The 15,274-nt window shown below is 48.3% G+C and overlaps 1 protein-coding gene across 1 annotated transcript in view; it reads right to left on the bottom strand.

The window, feature by feature from the left end:
* Positions 1-14,968, bottom strand: part of ETFA (electron transfer flavoprotein subunit alpha) — a 415,153-nt gene extending 400,185 nt beyond the window's left edge. Inside the window, exon 1 of the mRNA XM_086959425.1 lies at positions 14,831-14,968. Coding sequence (XP_086815551.1) covers positions 14,831-14,875 — 45 coding nt within the window. The 5' untranslated portion in view covers positions 14,876-14,968. The remainder of the gene's footprint in view (positions 1-14,830) is intronic.
* Between the last annotated feature and the right edge of the window lie 306 nt (positions 14,969-15,274).

Here is a 15,274-nt window from a genome sequence, read left to right on the forward strand (position 1 = left end):
GGTCCTTCCAATGAACACGCTGAGAAGTAATTGGAAGAATGAATCCGTAATTTCACTATGCCCCCTATGCAATGCTAGCCATGAAACACTGGAGCATTTTTATATTTTTTTGTCAGTTTTAAATAAAGCTAAGGAAAACCTGGAACTTTCTGGCTTGCTGCATGTTATCCTTCTCATGCCCCAAAGATGCACTGCGTGTTTTTACATCTGACACAACTAGGTGGCTAGTCTTTACATTAACCAGCTACTTGCTTTATGCATGGTGGATGTAGGAGAGTAGGGTCTGCAATCCTATGGTCACCCCAGATGTTTGCTTTTTGCTTCACTGGTTTACGACTTTCCCAGGCTGTGGGCCTGCTGATCAGACCCACAGCCTAGCTGTTCTCTCTCTAAATTGACACACATGTACTTTAGGTGCATTTACCAATTGGTATTGGGACACTCTTGTAAGTCCTTGTACAGTGTACCATAGGTACCCAGGGCATAAGTGTACCCACGGCCTACCAGGGGCTGCAGCATGTATTATGCCACCCCTGGCTGGCCATCTAAACAGACACAACTGGCTGGTAACACAGCTGGGGCAAGGTGGTGTAATCACCCTTTGCTGTAGATATAGTATACCTATATCGAACCCCAAGATGGACACATATACTCCTATAAGTCACTCCTATGGCAGGCCTTATCAGTCCTGAAGGCAGAGTGCTTGGAATTATGTGAGATGGTGCTCTAGCATGAGCTGAGCCTGTCTGCAGCTTTCGGAACCATGTCCTTATAGCTGTTCCATGATAACGCTATACCATATACTCTTAAGTGCATTATAATCCTCGCGGTTATTGCTAACTTTGGCATAGCATTATCGAAACATGTCGTGTAAGGTGTCATACGCTTTGTAATACTACCCCCTCGCCAGTTCTGGCGACGGGGGTAGCATTCCACCCTTCTAGAGGGATAAGACATGTATGTAACCCCGGTTAAAGTTATCCCCAGCCTCAGCATCACAAAATGGATGCTGCTGCTACAGACACAAGTCTGACCTCCTGCTGCTGGGAGTCCTTCCAGCGAGGGAGGCCTGGACAAAGGATTTCCTGTCTGGGGAGGTGCTAGCACCACCCCAGACAGGACTTTGTGTATCCAGATAGGCAGGGCTGAAAAGAATGAGACATGCCTGGGGCACACAAGGTGTCCCTGTGCATACCCCGGTTCAAACCAGTTGCTGGGGCACTCCAGCCCCAGCTCTGGCGCGAAACCGGACAAAGGATAGGGGGTGTAACCACCCCCCTTCCTGGTCCCACCCATGGGAGGGACCTAGTCACTAGTACAGCCCCCTTTAGCAGAATAAAGGTAGGAGCTGGTCCCATTCCAAATTAGATTATCCTGAACAACTTTACAAGAAGAAACTCTGGACTTCGACGTTCTGCTCCACAGAAGACTGAAGAAATCTCCCTTGTGGCCAAGGAGTGACCACCCTGCACAAGCAGGCACCATCAAGCGTCCTATAGGTTAACTTTGTCGTCCTTCCTGCCGGAACCAGACCTCAGAGCTCGACGAGACCCGGACTCCCAGACCTCTCCGACCTCTACCCACATCTGCAGCACAGCTGAGACCTGTGGGTGCGACGAGACACGTGAGACCGGCCATCTTTGAAGAACTGCACTTCGCTTCCAGCACGACCTCTAAGGCACCCTCGAGAAAGTGCTTTGGGGATTGAGAAGCCCCAGCCCCGAGCAGCTCCTGCACCGAAGACCAGCCCTCCAGCATCCACGAGATCTGCGTGGGGCCCTTCTGCCTGGTTGCTGCTCGACGCGTTCTCTGGTCACTTGCCGGCTGGCTTGTGGCCTCCTCGATAACGAACCTTGAAATCTACACCGCTGGTCTGGTTGCTCCAGACTGGCCCTTGCTTCCTTCCAAAAGAGAAGTACCCTGGACCCTCCTGGTCCGCACCAGAGGACATCTTCACTTGCCGCGTGGGTTGCCTTTGCCAAGGCCTGTTGACTCCGATCCAGGAACAGACACCGCCGACAGCGAGAGCCTGCGTGGGACAGCTCTTGCCTCCATCCTGGTCATCAAAGACACCTCCTGGTCCAAGTGGCTGCAGAGTCAAGCGTCACCTCTTCACCTGATCACGACAACATCATCTGGTTCCTTCCTGGTTCCACTCCGGTCACTGGCTAGTGACTGTGAACATTGTCCCCTCTGCATTTCGGTGCTCATAGGTAGAGTGACTCTCCTAGTGTCCAGGTATCCTGTAGTTTCAGTCTCAACCAGTCGAAACTGTCTTTACTTACCTATTTTGTGAATTGTTCGTGCCCAATGACTTTGCATTGAAACCCGCATGTGTGTCCTAACACTGCACACGCGTCCCGTGGGCCTCCTGCTCCTTACCTAAGGTTAGGGTAGTGTAGCCCCAGCGATTCTACAGCCTCTGGGCATCCTCATTTCTCCTATCGTTCTACTTATACCATTTACTTAGTATATGGTTTGCCGTGCCCCTAGGGCACCATTGTAATTTGTGCGACTTATTGTATTTTTCTAAAGAGTATTGTTATGTGCTTAGCCCTCTGATCTCATAAAGAGTTCAGAGGTGTTTGTTAGTCATAAATATCATTGTTTATTTTCATAACAACCTGTGTGGTGTCCTTTCATCTGGTATTCAAGGGGTTATATGTGGTAAAACAGCTGGCTTCACATGCCAAAAGAGTTTAGCCTAAGACTGCTTTGTCCATGCTACCATTAGGATAGCTGGTCTATAAGGTTGACTTACAACCAATCAGCATAAGGGTTGTTTGGACTGATACAAGGTGATCACTAGAACTAGTGAGCAGGGGCGGCTGGTGACATTTGAAAGTGGTGAGGCGTAAACTAATTTGCATATTGCACCGCAGCGATTGAGCGCAGCGAGCGAGCCCGAACCACCTTGCATCCATCCATACATCATTCATGCATCCACCCATCTATCCACCCACCCACCATCCATACATCATTCATGCATCCACCCATCCATCCATCATGCATCCACCCATCATGCATGCATGCATCCATACATCATTCATACATCCACCCATACATCCACCCACCCATCCTGCATCCATACACCATTCATGCACCCACCCATCCATCCATCATGCATCCACCCATCATGCATGCATCCATGCATCCACCCATCCATCCACCCACCCACCCTGCATACATCATTCATTCATTCATGCATCCACCCATCCATCCATCATGCATCCGCCCATCATGTATGCATGCATCCATACATCATTCATGCATCCACCCATCCATCCACCCAACCATCCTGCATCCATACATCATTCATTCATGCACCCACCCATCCATCCATCCACCCATCCATCATGCATCCACCCATCATGCATGCATGCATCCATCCATCCATACATCATTCATGCATCCACCCATCCATCCACCCACCCATCCTGCATCCATACATCATTCATTCATGCATCCATCCATCCATCCATCCATCATGCATCCACCCATCATGCAAGCATCCATCCATACATCATTCAGGCATCCATCCATCCATCCATCCATCCAACAAGTCCCTCAAAACAACTGACTTAGGGGGACTTGATTTCGTTTTCAGGCACGTAAATAACATTCCTGTAAAGATTGTAAAAACATCTAGACGTTTGTTCAACTGAACACACTCTAGGACGCTGAATCCACCACACTGAGATTCTGCCACGATAAGGAAGACCCTCCGGCGATTCCAATACAAGAACTTCACGAAGTGTAAACACAGCACACATTACTTCTGCAGTAGTTATTTTTGAAAACATTACGGCAGGATTAAAAAATGGATCTGGGGGCAGAGTAGATAACTTCAAAATGTTTCTGACGTGTTACTTTCAGTGACAGTCACCACAAATGTGTAGAGAGTCACGGCCGGCATGAATCCGGGTGGTATGCGCGAGGGGGGGGCGGGGGTGGTGTATTTAATTAAATTTTTACAAACAAATAAACTTACCAGGGTGAGAAATCTCCTCTGCCGGTCCCGCCGCGCATCCCGTCTCCGAGTCCTCTCATGGCAAGTGGCAAATCATGAGACTGGATGTGACTCAAGGGCAGCTACTCAACTGTATCCTGCCTGTTGACAGGGCATGGGGCGGCCATACGTCACCGCCCGTGCCGGATCCTATCTTCAGGCTCCTGTACTACATTAGGCATGCGCAGCATGCCTAATGTAATGTCAATGGAGGGGGGGGGGGGGCTGAAATTAAGAGCGCCCCTTGCAGATGCGCAGTCGGAGTCTGCTGGACTCCTGCTGCTCTCGCCTGGTGCACGTTTGTAGTGGAATGACCACTGACTGTGCTCATGCGCAGTTGAATCTGTGAAGCAGCTGCCAGCACAGGCAGGAAATGTAAACAGACGAATTTCGTCTGCCGTCTGTTTACATTTCCTGCTGTCCGTGGGCAGTTTTGCTTGTTGAATCTGCCTAGTGGGGCGCTGCCCCGACGCCCCTATGGACCAGCCGCCCCTGCTAGTGAGCATCATATATCAGGCCAACTTCTCACAGTGGAGAAGGACAACATTTGGACTGAGCATGTGCAATGGATAAAGGTCCAACTCTGGGGAAGTGGACTCTAGGTCCCTTTGTTGATTGGTATTGAATTTTGGGGCCCATGATGAATCAAATTTTAACATATGTCATAAAGATTTTTTATATTTTTAACATACTCTTATTTTATCTCTGTCGTCTTATTTTATCTCTGACGTCCTCTTCTTAATCGTATGTTGTAATGTTTCATAGAATTTGGTATATATCTAAGTAATCTGTATTTGATATGCTATTATGAATTTGTATGTCTAATGAGATTTTTTTGTATTATTCTCTCTGTATATGATCATTTTATTGATCGAAATAAAGTAATAATTACAATAATTAGAGTCTATACTCCAGGAGTGTTAGTAGGCATAAGTAAGTAATCATTCATTGACTCAGATGGATCCCAACTCTCACCGATATTCATGGACTGAAATATTCCATGTAGTTCAGAGTGTCTAAAGCCAAATATCCTTCTCCCAGTATTCCCCATATGATCTTAAAGGTCCGTAAACTTCAGAATCTCTAAAGTCCACACTGGATCTAGAACACTGAAATACCCAACTGTAAGTAAAGACTTCAGCGAACTTCAAACTTAAGAATACTTCAGTGGTACAAAATAAATGCACATGGATTGACAAGACTTAAAAACTGCCATTATACTTACATTAATCCTAATCCACACCACAATCAATGAAAAAAAGGCTATTTTAAGCACCTTACCTCCAACTGCTTACTAGCTAGATCAGAATGATCAATACAACACTTGCTGCATTTATAGCTGGTCGCCAAAGAAAGCCAACTAATTATCCTTACCATAATAACAATTACACATCGTATATAACTATCAAATTACATCCACCACTGCTAAACAACTGTGTTGTATGGGCTTCAAAATAGCAAGACAGACTGCAGTTTGGGAGAATAGAAGACATTAAAATAACTAAATGAAAATCTAAAATTCAAACAATCGATGTTACTGATGTGAAAGATGGCGTAGGCTTCAGTTTAGCCTGAGTCTCGTCCACTTCATTGGATCTAAAGCCACTACAAATTTCAATGCATTCTTAGCTCTAGGAGTTTTATAAATTCTTAGGTTACAGTATTAAATTTACATGTGTGATAACATCAGAGCTTGATGTCACACACCTCTGCCCTCAATAGAGATGTGCAAAATAACATCAGTAAAATAAGTAAAAAAATAACTAAAACTAAACCAACAGATAAATGCAAAAATGAATAAACATCGAAACCTCCGTAAAATAGATTTCTGAGCTACAATTGCCCTAAATGGATTATAAATACCACAATCTTCATTAAATCACGAATGCAGTTGTTCAAACTAACTGGTTAATGGGTTCTACAAGTGGGTTCTTTATGGTAGCAATGCTTCCTTCTAGCTCTAAGGCAGTGTCGCCATACAGGGCTAGATCATGCACACTTTGGAGACTTTTTTTCCCCAATAGTGAATGAAAATGCCTTTCCTATTGGGTACCATGATCATCCTACTACTAGGTTTATTATCCTTGATTACCTTTTTTAGCCCAATTTATTTTTTGGCTCCTTTAGATTTATTTTTTGCAGTTCCTATTGAGTACTGGCTTCCACGAATTTCCTAACCACCTAACCTGCTTTAAGAGTACTTTCCTATTCTAATGTCCAGAGTACAGGCCATACTTTACTTATTGCTTTAATCGCAAACCTTTCCCATTTGATTAAAGGTTGTCAGACCTGGCATCATTGGCGTGAGTCTCCCTTCCACTTTGACGGATTGGCTCCTCTGTTTTGATATGTTTTTGCTGGTTTTATGCTTTGGGCACTGTGCCACTGCCACAGTGCAAGTGCTCCCTATGTTAAATTGATGTACTAATTGGTGATTCCGTGATTGGGTTTTTTGATTTACCGGTCAGCCCCTAGTACAGTGCATCATGTGTGCCCAGGGCTTGTAAATCATATGCTGCTGGTGGGCTTGCAGCACTGGTTGAGCCACCCACAGAAGAAGCTTGTAAAGTGTGTCTAAGGCTTGCCATTGCAAGGCCTGTGTGCAGTCTGTGACTGCCATATTGACTTGGCAAGTGCACCCTCTTGCCAGTCCCTAAACCTTCCCTTTGCTTCACGTTAGACACCCCTATGGTAGGCCCAAGGGCAGGGTGCATTGTAAGTATAAGGTATGACATACGCTGATGTGGGTTTCATGTCCTAATAGGGATTTACAGCCATTTTCGTTTTTTCCACTATTTCAAGGCTAGAATGGGCAGTTAGATTATTACATTCTTATAATCCTAACTGACTCAGGGTACGTGGTAGAAATTCGAATTTAGTATGCCTGAACTGAGAATAATAAAATACATCTTTTAGTAAAGTTGGTTTTAATATTTTGTGTTTGAAAATACCACTTTTCGAAAGTAGGTATTTTCTTGCCTAACTGTCCAGGCCTGCCTCTGCTAGGTTCTGTATTCCTTGTCTGGGCTTGTGAGTGACAGGGCTGGGGGATTCCAGGACACAGGCTGGGGCAGCCCTGTGGTGAATAGAGAGATCTGCATCTAGATGGGAGGGAGGAGTTGCACCTGGGACCTGAAGAGGGCTGGGCCTTTCCTCTACAATGCTGGCTCCACCTCCTGTGGCTTGTCTGATGTCTCTGCCCTGCACTGTGAAAGGAGAGGAGGAATCATGTCAAAAAAGTGCTCCAGAGCTGCATCTTTCCTACCCTGTGCTGGATCCACCTCCTGTGGGGCAGCTGATGTCTCTGCCCTACACAGTGAAAGGAAGAAGAGAGTCATGTAAACAGAGAACTCAGGAACTGGTTTGAACTAGGCAGAGGCCTCTCTGCCTTCAGAGAATGAAGGATTTAGAGGTATAAATATTGGGACCCTGATCCCAAGAAATTAGATCACTTCTGGAACAAGAAAGCTTTTGCCAAGGAGAAGAACCAAGGGAGCTGCAGGAGTTTTACTGCCCCTCTGCCAGTGTGCTGTTTGCTGGGTTAGCCTGCAGTGGTTGCTTCATTGCCAAGGAAAGGAGAAGGAACTTCTTACAACTTTCTTCTTCAGAATATTCTCCAAGGGCTTGATCTGTGCTTGCCTCCTGCTGAAGTCTCAGGGACAAAAGACTTAATCTCCAGCTCCCCTCTGAATTTCCTTGCTTGGAATTCTCAATTCCAGACATTTGCGTGTCGCTGGGAGCATGGAAGCGCGACGCATCGAGAGGAAGCGTGTTGCCGCCGCAGCTGAAATAGTCGCATCTCCCTGCAAGCATGTGTTCATTGAAGCTGCCTGCTGTCGCATCACCGGAGAAGCGTGACGCCATCAAGAGAGTCGCCATCGCATCACCGGAGAAGCAGGTCACAGGGCCTGTCGTGGCTCCAAAGTACAGAGTTGTTGCAAGGCTGCCAGAGCGTATATGCATCGTCATCGCATCGCCGCATCAAGGACACCATTTTCTTGCATCGAAACCAGATTGCATCAAGGTGCCATCTTGCGCACCGCAACGGGCCCCCAGGCCGAGAATCTACGCATCACCTCCACACCAGTAAGGATTACAACGCATCCCCTACTCTGCGCAAGCATTGAGGCACGACGCATCATTGCCCCCGGATCACAGAACCGACGCATCTCCCCTTTTGCTTACTTTGTGTTACGCATCCAGGTACTTTTTTGGGAACTTAGTCGCATTTATCATCAACTTGAACTAAGTAACTTGTGTCATCTTGACAGCAATCTTAAGTGTGGTATTGTGGATATTTGTTGTTTGTGGTCTTGTGTTAAGTCTATATAAAGAATACCTATGTTTATAAAACCTGTGTTGTGTCCATCTGTAGTGCTTTCACTGTATTACTGTGTATATTCACAAATGCTTAACATACTGCCTTCAACATAAGCCTGTCTGCTCGTGCCAAGCTACCAAGAGGGTGTGCAGCGGTTATTAAGGAGTGTAATCCCCTTATCCTGACTTAGAAGTAAGGGTCCCTATTTGGACAAAGGTGAATACCATTGTCAACTAGAGACCCCCAGATCTTACACAGGTTGAGTGTTCTTACAAATTTTATATGTCCTGATGATGATCTCAACATCTGCACAGAGGTCAAAATGCCATGGGCTATAACACAATTAGACTTCTATACCCACTCCTGGCCTTGAATCGATTTAAGAAGAGTCTTTTGGTTTTTACTCTGTATACACGCTTCTCACTATATTGTGTTTACAGCATTGTTATCACCCCTCTTTGAGCACTCCATTGCATCAATGCGTGAACAAATAATTTCAATAGCTGCATACTAATGGATGTATTGAGTATATCAACTTTGCCCATGTGCGTTTATTCTCCATATATGATAAATATCCATATTGCAAAGGATTCCTACATCTACCGTATCTGTTATTTGTTTTCTAAAATAAGTCCTCAGTTAACCACCGATTTTTTTTTCTTTGCTAGAGATGAATCATTGAACACGTGGCAGAGGCCAAGTACATTGTCGCACCCTGCCTCCAGGCTGAGCAGGCAAGCAGGAGAAACAAAAATGCACTGTTTTGGTACTCGGCAAGATTGCCATGAGATAAAACAATGTGAAAGTCTTCTAATTTGTTAACCATTTAAAAAATAAAAAAAGACAATTATTAAGAAAGAGTTAAGATGTTGTGTGGCCATGTTGCATCCTTCTTCATTAGTCATGGACAATAACATTGTAACATTTATAACACGTTCGTAATGTGTTGCATGTATGTAGTAAGCGTGTGCAACTACACTAACAATGACTCTTTCTATACCATAAAATATAAACCGAGTTAATTTTGACTACCGAGTAGAAGTCTTAATAACAACCCAATGTAATAGCATTCATTCACTGATGGAACAAAAATGAACGTCCAAGTCAGCCGTGCGACATAAATGAACGCCCAAGCCAGCCCTGGGAGGATTCTAACCAAGGCCTTCTACGTTACATGCGTAACGAGCGACCATTGAGCCTGCTTCAGGCGAGGTCGCCCCCACACACCGCTGCTCCTGCCCGCTGACTGCCTGTACTCTGCTCTGCTGCCTTCGTTTTTGCCTCGTGTATTAATCCTCTTCCCCATCTGCTGCCTTCGTTTTTTGCCTTCTGTGTATTCCTTTCCCCCATCTGCTGCCTTCGTTTTTTGCCTTCTGTGTATTCCTTTCCGCCATCTGCTACCTTCGTTTTTGCCTTCGTGTAATCCTTTTCCCCCCATTTGCTGCCCTCCCCCTACCTGTGTGCTGTTCTCTTTCAGCCGGACGACCCAGCCGCCGCTGAGCCGCCCGCGGACCTCCTTCCCGCCACAGACCTCCGGCGACTCCGCCCCCCTCCTGCCCATTGGCCGCCCCGCTCCCGCCACCCAGCTGACCCGCCCTCCCGGCTCCTTACTTATGACGCCCCCTGAGCGACCGCGCAGCGGACGTGCGCAGCGGGAGCACCGATTGAGCGCCTGGACCGCGCCCAGCGCCAGGACCCCTGGCCCCCGCAGACACCAGCCCACCCGCCGGACCTACGATGCCACCAAACTCAACGCACTCAACACCGGCCGAATCGCCGGATGCTACCGAGCCACTCCGAGACGCACCGACGGACCCTTCAGCTGCCACTCCTGCAAGTTCACCTGCAACCGGACCTGCACTACACCAGCACCCAACAAGCCGAACACCAGCAGCAACCACCTGAAGTGCATCCTGATCAACACCCGCTCCGTCCAAAGACACGCCATCGAACTCTGGAACCTCCTCGACACCACATCTCCAGACGTTGCCTTCCTCACGGATACCTGGATGAACGCCTCCTCAGCACCCGACATCGCCATCGCCATCCCGGACGGATACAAGATCACCCGAAGGGACCGCGCCAACCAGACGGGAGGAGGAGGCATCGCCATCATCCACAGGAACACCATCCGCATCACGACCAACACCGACAACACCCTCACAACCGCCGAACACCTGCACTTCCAGATCCACACCGACCCCAAGACCACCCTCAGAGGCACCCTCATCTACAGACCCCTGGGACCTCGCACACAATTCAGCGAAGACATTGCCGACTTCATCAGCCCGCACGCCCTCCACTCCGCTGACTACATCCTCCTCGGGGACCTCAACTTCCACCTGGAGAACAACAACGACCGCAACACCACCACCCTGCTGGACAACCTCGCCAACCTCGGTCTCAAGCAGCTGGTGACCACCCCCACCCACTACGCCGGACACACACTTGACGCCGTCTTCTCATCCAGCAAGGACATCGTCTTCAGCCACGCCACCAGACTCCACTGGACGGACCACAGCTGCGTCCAGCTTCAGAAGAACCACGATCCACCACCACCAGCAACAGGTTGCACGCAGAAGCTGGAACAAGATCACAGCCGACCAGCTCGCCGCATCCCTAAGCCAGCACCCACCCACCAGCTCAGCGAACCCTAGCCAGGCCGCCAACAACCTCACGAAGTGGATCAGCAACTGCGCAGACGACCTCGCCCCACTGAGGACCCCTCCCAGCAGACCCGGCAGCAAGAAAGCATCCTGGTTCACCGACGAACTCAAGAGCTCCAAGAAGAACTGCCGTGCCCTCGAGAAAGCATGGCGCAAAGACCCGACACCAGACAACATGACCACCCTCAAGCTTGCCACCCGAAAACACCACCAACTGATCCACGCCACCAAGAAAACTGCATTCAAGGCACGACTGGACAACAACGCACACAACAGCAAGGAACTCTTCAACATCGTCAAAGAGCTCTCCAACCCCAACGCCGGAAACAACGACATCACCCCATCTCAAGACCTCTGCAACTCCCTCGCCTCCTACTTCCACAACAAGATCGCAGACATACACAACAGCCTCAGCACACAACCTACGCAACCCACGACCGCACCAACGCCCCCCACCACCACCGTCCGCGCCTGGACCTCGGTAACCACCGAAGACACCATCCGTACGATGAACTCCATCCACTCCGGATCTACAACCGACCCCTGCCCTCACCACGTCTTCAACAAAGCTGACGCTGTCATCGCACCCCATCTGCGGGACATCATCAACACCTGCTTTGACAGCGCCACCTTCCGGGAGAGCTGGAAGTACTCCGAACTCAGCGCTCTACTAAAGAAACCATCAGCGGACCCCACCGAACTCAAAAACTACCGTCCCATCTTGCTCCTCCTGTTTCTGGCCAAAGTCATGGAGAAGACCGTCAACAAGCAGCTGGCCGCCTTTCTCGAGACGAACGGATCCCTCGACCTCTCGCAGTCTGGCTTCCGGGCCAACTACAGCACCGAGACCGCCCTCATCGCAGCCACGGACGACATCCGAGCCCTGCTGAACAACAGGGAAACAGCGGCCCTCATCCTCCTGGACCTCTCCGCGGCGTTCGACACGGTCTGCCACCGCACCCTAGCGCAGCGCCTCAGCAACGTCGGAATCCAGGAGAAGGCACTAGAATGGATCATCTCCTTCCTCGCCAGAAGGACACAGAAAGTTTGCCTACCCCCGTTCAGATCAGAAGCCACCGAAGTCATCTGCGGCGTTCCACAAGGCTCCTCGCTCAGCCCCACCCTCTTCAATGTCTACATGAGCCCCCTTGCGACCATCGCACGCCAACGCAACCTCAACATCCTCTCCTACGCCGACACCCAGCTGATCCTCTCCCTCACCAACGACCCCGCCACCGCCATAACCAACCTACACGAAGGGATGAAAGACGTAGCCGAGTGGATGATGAACAGCCGCCTGAAACTGAACTCAGACAAGACGGAAGTTCTCATCCTGGGCTCCTCGCCCTCCGCCTGGGACGACTCCTGGTGGCCCTGGGCAGCGCACCCAAACCAACAGACCACGCACGCAACCTGGGCTTCATCCTGGACTCCTTCCTCTCCATGACCAGACAAGTCAACGCCGTCTCCTCGTCTTGCTTCAACATCCTACGCATGCTACGTAAGATCTTCCGGTGGATCCCCACCGAGACCAGGAAGACGGTCACCCAGGCCCTCGTCACCAGCCGACTGGACTACGGCACCGCCCTCTACGCCGGAACCACCGCCAAGCTCCAGAAGAGACTCCAGCGGATCCAGAACGCCTCAGCAAGACTCATCCTCGACATCCCCCGACACAGCCACATCTCCAAACACCTGAGAGACCTGAACTGGCTCCCGGTCAACAAGAGAATCACCTTCCGTCTCCTCACCCACGCACACACAGCCCTACACAACCAAGGCCCAGGATACCTCAACAGCCGCCTCAACTTCTACACTCCCACTCGCCAGCTTCGATCGACCAGCCATGCCCTTGCCGCCGTCCCCCGCATCCGAAGAGCCACCACAGGAGGAAGGTCCTTCTCCTACCTGGCCGCCAAGACCTGGAACTCCCTCCCGACCCACCTCCGCCTGACCCAAGACCACCTCACCTTCAGGAAGCAGCTCAAGACCTGGCTGTTCGAGCAGTAGCGGACCCCCCTCCCCCAAGCGCCTTGAGACCCTCCGGGTGAGTAGTGCGCTATATAAATGTTTTTGATTGATTGATTGATTGACATGCATATAGCAGGCACAATGACACTGAAACCTTCTCCACAAACAGCATGTCTTGTTTTCACAAATATCTCTACAACATGTAAACGAACCCACTGTGCTATCTTTCTAGGTTTTAAACAGGTCATATGCACCTAATGTGCACATGAATCCAACTCACTTGTTTTATGATCATTCAAACCTGGGATTAGGAGTTGACAAACAGATCACGGCAGCAAGTGTACAAACCATCATGGCTGCATTATATCATGAAATAGAACAGGCCCACGTGTAGCCAGTGCCATCGGCTCAGGGACTCAAAGCACCAATCTCGGCAAAATAACTGTAGGATTGTGTGATGTAGTCTAGTGGTTGGGGGGTGGAGTTCAAAGGGAGGAGCAGGAACGGGAGGAGCCAGTGACAGGAACCAGGGCAGTTAGAGTAGGGACAGGGTGGATGCTGGACCTACAGAATAAAGCTCCAGTAAAACCATAACCAGTGTCTGTGGTTATTTGTAGCGCGATGCTACAATAAGTGCAACTTAATCTTGCTCTGGCAAAGATGGCAAAGGACCATTTTATCATTCATGACAATTAAAACTAGCATTACCGAACGGCATGAATAAGGAAACCAATATTCATGCATGCTCTCGTTCATATTGCTAAGCAGATGGAGCTAAGTATCCACACAAAAACAAAACGGGAGGAAAGAAATATAACAAAAATACGGAGAACGTGGCAATATTATCTAGATCTGAATCACTAAATGTGGCCCACATAAAAAAAATAAAAAAGCTCATCCACACTCGGTTATAAGCTTTGCATCTTGGTATCTGGAGTGTTAAAACGGGATGACTTCTACAAATCCCAGATCACGCAGGAACAAAATGGGTGATCTTCTTAAACTCGGCATTGGATAATTCAAGAACTATACTAGCATGTGGAACAACTGAAAGTCGGCTAAATTGGCTATCAAGGTATCCCTGCAACCTAATGTTTAACGGGCTAGAAAAAAATTATGCTCATTATATTCCCAGATGATTAACGCTGTGTGTTCTGCAATTTGATTCTTGAACCTGTAGCTATTAAAATACCAATTATAAATATACCCAATAATATGTTCATATAAGCTATGTGTGCCCTACTTAAGTGACATACTATTGTGTTCATTCTATGATAGCTCTTGGTTAGCTAGTCACTTCAAAAACTGTCAATACTGCTCAGTGGCTGTCAGGCAGGCAACTAGAGCCAAATTTCGGAGGGGGGGTGGAGGAATGAAAAATATTTGGGAGGAGGGGGGCTAATTCTTCCAACCATAGACAGAGTGGCTGTAAGAAGGGGTGAAAACACAACAAAAGCCTAATTTACAAGTAAATGGTCTTTTAAAGACCTGTTAAGTACTCAGGTGGGGCTGCAATTAGATGGTCGCCAGCCCGCAAAGCTGTGTCAGCCCCGGCTGACACACACGACGGAAGGGGGGGAGGAATGGAAGGGGGGTGGGTGAAGCCCCGTGAGCCCAATGGGTGTTGAGTGCCTGGTGGCTGTTCTGATGACAGCTCTGAAATGGAACAGAATGTGCATGCCTTGCACTTGCACGGTGTGGGCGAAAGTTCAACCCGGACTCATTTTTGCATCTTACTCGCGAAGTACATCCAAAGATCTGACAAACTTGAATGACTTCAAAGACCCACAACAATTTCACAAAATCCGAAGACTACCACTCAACCCATATTACTCAAACTGTGCAGTCTATAAACCTTCGTACCGCTCTTCGCAGCTGCAGCTTCCCGGTGCTTGACACTAGAAACATGTTTCTTGATGAAGACTCAAAAGATCCAGAGTGACCGACGACCCTGGCTTACTTCAAGGGAAGGGCAAGCACAGGCCACCCACTAGTAGTCATTTCGCCTGCCATGTTAAAGTAACCCTTTATCAGCCACGGCAAAAAGAATTACGAAGAAAATAGCATGTCCATATATTCCTGATACAAATAGAGACTCGCTACAAGAAAAAAAGGCAAAGGTGTATTTTATCCTCATATAGATTACAAATAACTTATATAACTCAATACTTCTAGATAATACAAACTTATTTTTCAATAAAGCTAATATACAATGTTTGTCTTTCAAGTAGGTTACTATCTTTAGACAAGATCAAAAAATTGTCAGTTTTCTTTACAAACCTAATCTATTGCAACGCTAATAGACTA

Source organism: Lissotriton vulgaris, chromosome 2_2 (genome assembly GCF_964263255.1).
Source record: "Lissotriton vulgaris chromosome 2_2, aLisVul1.2, whole genome shotgun sequence".
Taxonomy (NCBI): Eukaryota; Metazoa; Chordata; class Amphibia; order Caudata; family Salamandridae; genus Lissotriton; species Lissotriton vulgaris.